General features: G+C 39.5%; 1 protein-coding gene across 8 annotated transcripts in view; it reads right to left on the bottom strand.

The window, feature by feature from the left end:
- Positions 1-12,150, bottom strand: part of MACF1 (microtubule actin crosslinking factor 1) — a 302,250-nt gene that overhangs the window by 119,889 nt on the left and 170,211 nt on the right. For all 8 annotated transcript variants that reach the window (XM_087820322.1, XM_087820324.1, XM_087820323.1 and 5 more), the window contains exons 30-35: positions 11,906-11,989; positions 9,024-9,131; positions 8,733-8,831; positions 6,656-6,808; positions 6,253-6,341; positions 3,429-3,564 (exon numbers count right to left, since the gene is read on the bottom strand). In XM_087820322.1, coding sequence (XP_087676448.1) covers positions 3,429-3,564; positions 6,253-6,341; positions 6,656-6,808; positions 8,733-8,831; positions 9,024-9,131; positions 11,906-11,989 — 669 coding nt within the window. The remainder of the gene's footprint in view (positions 1-3,428; positions 3,565-6,252; positions 6,342-6,655; positions 6,809-8,732; positions 8,832-9,023; positions 9,132-11,905; positions 11,990-12,150) is intronic.

Raw genomic sequence — 12,150 nt, 5'->3', positions numbered from 1 at the left:
CCATAAGAAATACCCAGCCTGAGAAGGGCCCCAAAGTGTAGGAAATATTCTGAAGCCTGGCAGTGTTAATGCTAAAAAAGAATTGTTCTAAACTGCAGAAAGTTTAACATGGCCAGAAAAAATTCACAGATTACTTGAGGGATGAAAGCATTAAGCATATCTGAGTGACAAACTCTACAAAGTAGCAAGCAGTGAAACTGAGAGGACAGCTATTTATAAGACTAACTCACCACATACCAGTTCTTAAGACACATACCAGTTCCCCCAAATGAGAATTCAACCCCATATGAAAATTTCTCAGTGTTGAAGCCCATCTAGAAGACTCCTGAAGTAGTACCTCCCTGCTGCTGAGTTTAGCAGGATCAGTCCACAGGATTAGAGAGATTTAAGCACCCCGATTATCACACAACAGTTGTGTATCTCAGTAAAGGGCCCTATGTATATTACTTACGAAGCTGTTTAGCAATTGGGGCAGTCATACTTTGGTGGTTAATGCTAGCACTTGCCAAGGCAATGGCTCTGAGTTAAATTTGCTCTAGGAATTGAAATGGGCAAGTCAAGGAAAGAATATACTGGGGATCTCTGCCTCTGGAACTACTAGTAACTTTCCTTCTAGTCCAGGCTAGAATGGGTAGTAACACCATAATTACAACTACCATGTGTTGGGCACTTAATATACTTATTGAGCACTAATATTTAAGCATCACAACAATCCTAAGAAAACAATTATTTTAACCTTTAGTTTGCAGGTAAGAAAAATGAGGCAGAAAGAGGTTAGGTAACTTGTTCAAGGTCACAAAACCAGTGAGTTCTAGAATCAAATCATGGTCTGACTCTAAATCTTGGGACATTGTACCTCCTTTCCAATTGAATCCAGAAGAGGATGAAGGATAAGTGCAGTAGAGTCGCAGCTTACACAGGAATTAGGTTCTGGGGTGAATGAGTAAGGCAAACCTTATGTATTGTCTAACTTACCCTTGCAAAAAAAGCCTAAAAGCAGCTCCTTAAGAATTCCTACTTTGAAGCCTTTTATCACGAAATGATGTATCCAGAAATTAAATCATTTACGTGTTTTACCACTTACAACACTTCATCACTTTTATTACTCCCCAACTTTCTAGCTCTTCTTCCCATTCATTATCTTCATCTTCTATAGGTGGTTTTATCTGTCCTTCTTTGGTCAGTATTGATTTCTCATCCTTATTTAACTCTAACTTATCCATGGAGGGTCTTGTTGAAGCAATTGCCAAGCACATCCCTGACTCCTAAAGAATGCATTTCATTTCTGTCTCAGTGAGAAGCAAGCATCACAGGAGCAGGTACTTTGCCCATTCAGTGTCTAGGAATGGAACCAGCAGTCCAATAAACATTTCATGAATAAATAAATAGGTTGATCAATAGCAAGAAAATCCTTTAAATCATTATCCTATTTCCCCCCATATTTTAAAAGCATTCACTGAGCATTTCAAGCTTGATTAATTGCACACTATAAGAGATACTGAATGGAGAGCAAATGAGGGAACAGGTTTGGTTCACTTCCCCATCTCACAGTACTTGTTCAAATAGTGGAAGAACTGACAAATTCTCCACACTATTTTCTGACCCAGAATGTAGAGTTTAACTTGTATAAGGTAAGTGTATGGTATGCAAACCTAATCGGCATCTGTTCTATAGAGATTGAAGGAGAAATCGCACAACTGTGACTTTTTTGAGATATATGAAAAACTTCTTTGACAGAATCCATGTAAAGACTATTCAGAAGCAGAAAATATGACAAAGGAAAAGGTTCTTTTGTGAAATTCTAATTTCTTCCATGAGACTCACAAAGTCTCAGAATGCAGATATTGAAGTAAGGCCTGGAGTCTAGCCAAAGAGAAAAGACTACACGCTGTTCCTTCCAACACCCTCGTAACTGGAGGACAGGCAGGAAGCACTGAGCTGGGAAATAATCCACAGAAATCCATTTCAGTCCCACCAAACATGGGAATCCTGACCTAAACAAGCAGAAAAAGACAGAGGGAGAGGAGAAAAGAAAACATAAAAGGCTTCTACTTACCAGAGTTGCAGGGCTCGCCATGGGCAGATAAGAGATAGAGCCTTATGGAGCAGCTCAGCCGTATCGCACACACAGTGTAAGCTTGGTGTTAGCGTCCAGCATGCGACTGTTTTTTGTTTTTTTGGTGTTTTTTTTTGCAAAAAATAACCCCAAACAGGTCGTCCTCTTTTCCCTTTGTGCATTTGTGCTTAAACTCCAAAGGGTTAGTGAAACTTGTAAGCAAGGATGTCAGTTAATCAGAACAATACTTCACATGAAACACACAAACGGTAACAGGGACACATCATGCTCAATGTAGTGGTGCTCAGCAGCTTGTCTCTCTTTTTTCCCCCTCCCCTTTTTTAACCTTTCAAAATGAGAACTAGATGTTCTCAGCAAGCAATTGTTAAAACTTTTCACATACACCCTTATATGGTGAAGCAACAAGCCATTAAAAGTGGGCTACCTTACACAGAGAATACTAAACCAGCACATTCTTTTTGAAAATCTACTCTTGAATAAGTCATAGCTGGTTCTGTCTCGTGGTCTTTACAACTCTAGTTCCTGCTGCACAAATTTCATACCCAAGGACCAGAGTCAAAGCATATTTGTCTGAATATCATTTTGAACATCATCTAGACCCAATTGGGTTACCACACGTGCTTTACTTTTGGCCTGCTCCACGTAAGTTGGCCATTGCTTCACAACATAGGAAATAAGCAGGCAAACACACATATATATCCCAGAGACACATGTATATAATGTGGTAAGTTTACATGTACACAAGTATCCAGGAAGAACTCAGGACAACCAGCAGGATCTTAACAACTTTCATGTGGTCCAGGAAATGAACGTGAGTGGGAATTGGTAAAGATGTCACATGACGGGATGACTAAGGGTAAGGGGAACCAGCGTCTCAGTCAGTGTAGCTAATCCACCAGTTTGCTTTGGAAATAAACATTTCTCATTTATTTAGTAGATATGAAAATTAAAGTATGAGGAGAAGAGGTTCATGGTCTTTTCTTCCCAATATTCAGAACTCTTGGCTATCAACTTTTGAGTGACAATGCCACAAAGTAGTAATCATATTGCTCTGCAATTGGATATAAAATTTATGTTCTCCTTGACTGTGGCTTGCCACAAAATGGCAGACAACAAAAATGGTGAGCCAGGTCTAAAGATTTAGCCATAAATGCCTTCTAGAGTTTTGACTGACCAACACATCATGGAACCCCAGTTAAGAAACACAAGACAAATGGCTGCTATGGTGAGGTTAAAAAATTAAGTCACATTGGTCATGGAAAGCTAGTGATCATGACTTTCAATCAGCAAAGCTGCTTTCATAACATTCAAAGGGTACCTCCCAACACATGGAGAGTAAAACTGAAAGTACCTTTTGTTCTGTCTCCTGGGCCAACTGGCTCTGAAGTTGGTGAAGCTGGTTCGCTGAACCATCACAGAGGTCATGGTAAGCCTTATTCAGGGCATTCAATTGCTCAGATATCTGTTCCTTCTCTTTTTCTGAAAGCCTGAAAGATGAAGCATTAAAGCTCTTTTAGAGAAAAACCTTTCTCCAAACTCTCCTCTATGGCTTCACAATCATAACTTCTCCGTCCTGGATGGTATTCTTCTTTGTCACTGCTAACATTCTCATTGAACACTTTGGCTTCTAACTCATAGTTTTCCTGTTTATCTCAAATCAGGTCATGATTCCCGGTGTTGTCAATGCTCATGTCACCAATTGTCTATCACACCCTAGCCTTGTAGTCCCACAGGCTTCTCAATCCAAACGGCCTCCACTCCACTTCAGCCCCACTCACACATGGGAACCTTGGACCCTGCCATCATCTAAAACCATTCCACTTCTGAAATTTTTTTTTTTCTTCTTTCTTTTTTTTTTTTTTAAACTAATGAGTCACCAAAGGCCGGGAGGACTCTCGCCGAGCCCCCCATACCCTGGACTGGGTCAGTTCTGAAATTTTAAACTTTAAGAATCTACTATCTGATTATAGCTCCTAATTATAACTCTACCTTTCCAGCTTTCTTTCTTTACTCTTACACCTCTTTAAAATGAAACATTTTAAACAGAGAAGGATACAGCAAATTCTCATGTACTCGTTACCCAACCATCCAGCTTTACCGCATTTTAACTGATTTGCTTTAGATCCTTTCTTAGAAATAAAATATTACATATATAAAGTCCAATGTGCATTTGTAACCAACCCCATTACTTTCCCCTTCTCCCCGGCAGCAATCACTATTCTGAATCAGGTCAATTTTGCAAGTCCCCTTTCCCACTCTACCTTATGACTTTGAGAATGGATCCTGTAATTTATATCACAACCATCCACCAACTTACTGAGATTTCCCAAGTATTCCTTGATGCGTCCATTTTCTCTTCATCAGTCCCCTCTCTTACATTCAGTTTCTTCTCTTTAGAGTCCACAGCCCGCAGTCCATCATCTCCATCAGTTCCTTACATGCTCACTAATCTGATAAAACTCCAGCCCCAGATCAATCAACCCACCAGAATTATCTGCTCCCACATGCAGGCTGCGAAGTAGAACCAGTGCAGGAGAAATCCCACAGCAGTGGAGCAGAGATCCTACTGGGCTCTAACCTCCACTGGACTTCAGTGCTGCCTGGCATTCCTCTCGGGGGCTTTCAATCAATCCTTCCTTCTTTCCCCTCAACACCACTCTAACTTTCGGCAAACAACCTCTCTACCTATTTCAAACACAGCATACAGACCACTGGGCACTAATTCTCTCACTTTCTGGCTTCATGCCTGGCATATTAACCTCTAATCATACCTTTCTTTTTTCTTCTCTAGAATTTTTATGAGTTTGAGCCAAACTGATGACATATCTGGGGAGCAGGATCTCAAATGTCACCTTCTCATTTAATTAATTCATTTAATTAATTTTTTTATTCACACCTTTCTTAATCTCCTGTTTCTCAGAACTTAGGAAAAAAGCTGTCTCAGCTCCTGTTTAAGGTGTACTTTCCGCCCAGTGATGAATTTCACCCTCGCTCACACCCCCTGGGGCCCCTCTTCTATTCAATTTTTCTCCCTTTAGGTCCTTGAGACACAGTCCATAAACACAGTTAAGTCCCTCTGATCTTTTAAGAAAACAAAACCCTTTCTTGAGCATATATTCTACTCTAATTATTTCTACTTAATTATTTCTTTCCTTTCCTATGGCCAAGCTTCTTGAAAGAGTGTCTAATTTCATTATCACCACCTTCATCACTCTGAGTGCTGCCCATCATACTAAATCTGACATCATCCCCCAACTTTTCACCAGAGTCACCGAGAACTTCCAACTTGCCAAATTTAACAGACACTTCTCAGTCTTGACCTTTCTTGACTTCTGACCACTCCCTTCTTTTTAGAATTCTGTTCTCCCTTAGGTTCTGAGGTATCACTCATGATTTTCCTTTTACTTCTCTCAGGCTTCCTTTACAGGGCAAGAAGCACTGAGAAGCCCCTGAGCCCTTGTAAGCTAATCCACTCCTATGGTTTCTACTATGCTGATGACTCAAATCTCCGTCACTTTAGGCTTCTCTCTAAATTTAATATACAGCCCATTGGATAACTTTAGTGGAACAATGTAAGGCACAAATTAATGTGTTAGGTGCTTCCTAATATATACTAGGTATTTCCATTCAGATGTCCTGTGGGGTCTTCACATTCATAACGTCTAAAGCTAAAGCTGCCCTCTTCTCCCTCAATCCATACCTTCTCCTGTAATACCTCTCTTGGTTAGTGGCATCACCATACACCCAGTGGCCTAAGCCAGAAACCAGAGAGTTATAGCTGACAATTTTTGTTTGTCACCAAACCCTGTAAGTTCACCATCGTTAATATCTTTAGAATCTTCTTCGTCTCTTCTCCATCCCTCATCATTTCTTGCCTATATTATCAGAACCACCTCTTAAATGGTCACTCGGGGCTCTACTCTTGTCCCATGTCAATCCATTCTCTATCAAACTGTTCTAGAAACCTTTACCAACAAAATCCAATCATATTTATGATCCCTCTCCATAGCCAACAAGGTAAAGTGCAAACTCCCCAGAATGAACTACAAGGCTCTTCACCATACGACTCCTGCTGCTCTGAATCCTCCAGCCTGAAGTCTCATCATGACCCTAAGTTTTAGCCAGGCAGATCTCTGGTCTCCCAGATGTGCCATAACCTCTCATTTAATACTTACTTATGACCATGCTTGGCCAAGAAGATCTGTGACGTTTTAATGGCCTCAGAGACTTGTTCCCTCTTGGTTGTCAGCTCCTCTGCCAGTACCTATTTAGTAGAAATAAAGAGAAAAGCTTCAGAACCTAAACAATTAAAGAATCAAAAATTACTTGAAGTAACTTTTTTTTAAATTCAAGGTGAAAGCTTAGCTCAGATTATTATTACCAATGAGCTATATACAGCCAATAAAAAAGATAGAAATATAAATAAGATAACTTCTTAAGTTTCTTTAAGCCCTAAAAGTTAACATTTACTGAGATAACAATCACTTCTGGGTGGCTCACATATGACTTGTATTTACCACCTAATGCATTATCATATATTACTGTATAAAGGAAGAGTCAGATGGACCTTCTACTTACCTGCTGCTCTAAAATAGCATTTTCAATGTCTGTCAGTTCTTTGGTCTGGGGTAAGGCAGCTTTGTTTTGCGTATTCCTTGCTAGGGTAGACACCCAGCCCAGAAGTTCTTTAACCTTCTCCACCTGTTCCTGTTTTTCTTCTTCTACTACTTTCTAGAAGAGGAAATAAAAAATCAGTATGTCGGTCAGTCTTATTAGACTGGCCTGACTTCAGATTTCCTAAAATAGAGACATGGAAGTTACCTAAATCAGTAAGCAACTAAAAGAACCCCAAATTAAATATAATTTACCCAGCCTACAGCACTACTCACAGCTGCCTAACAGTAGGATACTAAAAGCTAAGTTCATTACATCTAGGTTAGCACCTTTCTAAAAAGGCACACAGTTTTATATATGATGGATACTCAATAATTATTTACTGATTTTAAAAAGCTCTCCACATACAGCATCATACTTATTTTCATAATTCTTATATTTACAGATAAAGAGATTAAAGTCTACAGAGATTAAGTGAGATAGGTGTTGACATAAAGGAAGTCTTTTGCTAATTTACACAGGCAAAAGTTGGTATGGGTTAATGTTCCTAAAAGCATTTCTTTTATAAGGGTAGTTGAAGACATGGAAATTTACTCTGCGAAGACATAGCTTTTTATAATTATAAAAGATTACACACTCATTACAAAAATTTCAAGTAATCTGAAATACATAATATATATCCCTTAATATCATTCCCCCAGAAATTTGGTATATATACTTGTAAAGTTGTCTGTATGCTCATATTGTGTCTTTGTGGTACACACAGTATTGTTTTTACTGAAACCATAATTATACACAGCATTCTATCCTACTTTCCCTCTCCCCAAATAATATGTTATAAATATCTTCCCATATTATTTCACTTAAATTTATTTCATTATTTTTAACAGCTTCATAGGATTCCACGGCATAGAATTTGGATGTTTCCAATAACTTCCTGTAACAAATCACGCTTTATTAAGGATCTCTGTTCATATCCTTCCTTCATACTTATAATATTTCCATTCTAAAGATACTTGGAAGTGGGAGTACTGGACATAATACAGTCAGTCCTCATAATTATTCAGATTCCACATTTGTGAATTTACTCACTAAAATTTATTTGTAACCCCCAAAACCAATATTTGTGCATTTTCACAGTCATGCCCAGACATGCACAGAGTGGTGGCAAAATATTTCAGTCGCCCAGTGTTCCCAGCTGGGGTAGAATAAGGTGATACGCTGCCTTCTTGTTCCAGCTCTTATACTGTAAACAGAGTCCTTTTCACAGTCTGTTGAGTGACAGAGTTTCCATATTTTTGTGGGTTTTGATGGTGATTTCACTGTTTAAAATGGACCCAAGTGTATTGCTGAGGTGCTGTCTTATGTCCCTAAGCACAGGAAGGCTGTGATGTGCCTTATGGAGATAATGAGTGTTAAACACGCCTTGCTCAGGAGTGAGCTATAGCGCTCTTGGCCATGAGGTTAATGTCAGTGAATCAACAAAATATGTTAACTAAGGCGTTTTTGTGTTTTTTTGGTTAATTCTCACCTGAGGATATTTTTTTCATTGACTTTTAGAGAGAATAGAAGGGAGGGAGGACTGGAGAGATGGAGAGAGAAACATTGATGTAAGAGAGACACATCTATTGGTTGCCTCCCACAAGCACCCCAACTGAGGCTGAGGATTGAGCCTGCAACCCAGGTACATGCATGCCCCTGACCAGGAATTGAACCTGCGGCCCTTTGGTGCGTAGGCCGATGCTCTAACCACTGGGCAACACCAGCCACAGCTTAGTTTAAACAAAAACACATATAACACAAGTTTATGCATTATCTGTGAACAAAAATGTTGTGACCAGAGGTTTGTAGGAACCTAGTCCTGTATTTTCTCCTAGGTATAAGAGTTCAGCATTCACTAAAGCAGTGTTTCCAGCAGCCTCACAGAAACAACTACTATGAATAAAGAAAATCAGCTGTGTGTACACTTTACATTTTGACAGATGAGGCACAGAGTTTTTAATTCTATTTTCAAGATGATTTAGGACCCAAATGTCCTCACCTCCTCCTCCTCCAGCCGCTGGAGCGCATCACTGATATATTTCACGTGCTGAGTTGTTAAGGTCACCAATGCTGTATAGCGAGTCCTTAAGTCCATGAACTATGGTTCAAAAAAACAATTTAGATAAATTACACATCAGAAAAGTAAACTTAAGTAGTTGAAAATAAAAGGAAGTTTTCATGAAGTCATATGCTCAGCAGAGAGGTAAACTGTAAATCAAACTGCAAGGCCCAGACAAAGGAATCTCTTTAAGGGAAGACAGTGGTATGTGGCCTTTCCCCACCCTTTCACCTCTTGCGTGATGGCATCTGAAGAGGAAAGCATGCGGCGGCGCTTGCCAGGGGATTTCTGTTGTGATTCCACAAAGGCCTTGTATGTCATCAGTTGCAATTCATAGTCCTGGGAAAGAAGAAATTTCACCATGTTTACATAGGGCTTCATAGCTCACACACATCATGTAACAGAAATCATAGTATTTCATTGCAGGAAGGCATTTTGGTGGTCTTTTAAACTGAAAGTTAGAAGCTTTTCCTGTAAAGGGCCAGATGGACACTATTGGGCCATGCTATCTCTGTCACAACTACTCAGCTGTGCCATTGTAAGTGAAAGCAGCCACAGACAATAAGTAAATAAGAGTATGGTTGTATTACAATAAAACTTTACTTTTGGGCACTGAAAGTTGAATGAAGTTCCTGGAATTTTCATATGTCACAAAGTATTATTCGTCTTTGCTTTTTTTTTAGCCACTTCTTATGGGCCATATAAAAATAGGTGCACAGGCTAGATTTAGCCTGTGGGTCAGAGTTGCTGACCCCTGAATTTGCAGTTTGTTTGCTGACCATCCTTTTCATGCATGGGCAACTGAAGCCCAGAGACACGAAGTGAATCTCCCTAATTAACTCAGTGGGTGAGCAACAAAGTCAGAATTAGAATCTCAGTTTTCTAATCCCTAACCCAATGCTCTACTCATATCACCATGCTCTTGTCATGTCCTCTGCACTCCTGAGAGTGCTGCTCTAGTCCAGGCCTCTTCAGCTCTCGATACAAGAGCTTCTTATTTTCCTGCTTATGATCTCATCTCCATTTATTTTCTATCATCTCACCAGAAAAACTTTTCTAAAACAAAGATAATCACTTTGTTCCTCTGCTTCAAAGCTTTCAATGACCTAGAGCGAAAATTTCTCAAATATCTACATGCATACAAATCATCTGGGGACCTTGTTGAAATGCAGATTCTCATTTGGCAGGTTGAAGATTCTGCATTTCTAACAAGCTCCCGGGTGATGCTCCTGGTTGAAAGACAACATTTTGAGCAGCAAGAATAGCAAGTAAAGCCAAAAGAACTGAACAAGGCCTTTCAAAGGTTGGCCCCAGCCTCCTTCTCATTTTTCAGTCACTGCTTCTTGTGTAACATACTCCTTTTAGCTAAACCAGAATATCCTATTTCCTCATATAATCATTGTATGTTTATTCCTCTGTGCCTTCGATTATGTATTTTGCCTAGAATGTTCTGCTTTGTTTGTCTATTTAGCAAACCTTAGGCAGAAGAAAAACATGGAATGAGTTCCTTAAGAAACCTATAGAAAAACAATAGTAGTAGTAGTAATAATAAAATAGTAATAATAATAAAAGCACATGCTACCATTTAATGAACATATTTTAGGTTTGAGGCATTGTCCTATGCATACATTTATCCATGCATACATTATCCCGTTTAACCTTTACAATCTCTCAGTGAGGCTGTTACTATTTCCATTTTGTAGATATTGCAAGCTAATCAGAGAGGCTAAGTGCTTGCTCAAAGTCTAAAGCCTGAAAATGGTGAAGCTAGGATTTAAATTCAAATTTTCATGACACCAAATCTTCTATTATTAACTAAAGAAATACACTTATTTAAAAACTATTTGTTGAGCATCTACCATGTGCCTGTCATTGTTCTAAGTGCTACACACATAGTCAGAGAAAACTCTGCCCTCCCCTGGAGCTTACATTCTAATGAGAAGGCATACAATAAACAAATAAAATTATAATATTCGCAGGTCATTCTTATTTAAAGATATTATCGGAGAAATGTGAGGGGGGACGGGAGAGATCAGGCATGGCCTCATACACCACAAAGAATTTAAAATTTATTATGAGTATGATATAAAGCCTTTGGACAGTTTTGCACAGGAGAATGATATGATCCAATTTACTATGTTTCATCTATTACAAGGTACAAATTTTCCCCACGTTTTAGTAGCTCTAAAATTGGAATATGTCTTACAATTAATAATTGGCAGAGTTTCTTCTTTTTTGGTAGTGCATATAATAGCTGGTATCTGAAATTCTGTGACATGTAGTACGTTCTAAAAAAGGTGAGTCTGCTACTGTGTGGGAAAACAGCCTGGGGGGCAGGAGCAGAAGCAAGAGATGAGTTTGGAGGTAGCTGAGCGGTATAAGGAAGATTCCTCACTTAGATGTGAACCAGGGATATGGTGAAGGGATGGGTAATGAGAGGCAGGTCATTCATATTGGAAGATGGAGCCAACTGATTCAAGACTGAACATAAAGTTTAAGGCAAAGAGAAATGTTAAGGATCATTCTTGGTTTTTTTGCCTCAACAAATAGGAAAATAGTGACACTATATCCTGAGATAAGCAAGATGGAAAGAAAAGCCAAATATTGTTTTTGACATGATAAGTTTAAGAGGCTTGTGGGGCCCTATCCAGTTTTGCTCAGTGGTTAGAGCATCGGCCCACAGACTGAAGGGTCCCGGGTTCGATTCCAGCCAAGGGCACATACCTTGGTTGCAGGCTCTGTCCCCGGACCCAGTTGGGACACATGAAGGAGGCAACCGATCGATGTGTCTCTCACATCAATGATTCTCTTTCTCTCCCTCTCCCCATTTCCACTCTTTCTGAAAAAGCAATGGAAAAAATATCCTCGGGTGAGGATTAGAAAAAAAAGAGAGGCCTGTGGGTCATCTAAGTGGAGAATCCTCATATCAGCTGATGTCTGGTACCTCTCTGAGCATCCTCCAATGTGGGGGCTATGAGAAGTACACAGCTGCACTAACTGAAGGATGGGGCCTGCCTATAGCAGATGGGCTGTGATGAAAAACCAACAGAGACAATGCAGGTCTTCCTAAGCTGAAAATCACTTATGTTCCTTTTGGGGCATGGCAGAGTTACCTTTACAATAGTGGAGTACTGCTGGGAAAACTTTTGACACTGGTCCAGTTTTGTCTGATTTCTCTCAATTTCTGCAAACAGATCCTAGAAACAGAAATATCACAATATTATCATTGTCATTACCATACTGAAACAGCTGAGCTTTTATTAGGTTCTAAGGCAGTGGTTTTCAAACCTTAGCCACATCAGAATTGCCTGGAAGACAGCATAAAACAGATTGCTGGGCTCCACCTCCAGAGTTTCTG

The sequence above is a fragment of the Miniopterus natalensis genome, chromosome 9 (assembly GCF_054644295.1).
Source record: "Miniopterus natalensis isolate mMinNat1 chromosome 9, mMinNat1.hap1, whole genome shotgun sequence".
Classification (NCBI taxonomy): domain Eukaryota; kingdom Metazoa; phylum Chordata; class Mammalia; order Chiroptera; family Miniopteridae; genus Miniopterus; species Miniopterus natalensis.
Note: the sequence above shows the minus strand (reverse complement) of the source record. Positions and strands in the feature narration are given on the sequence as shown.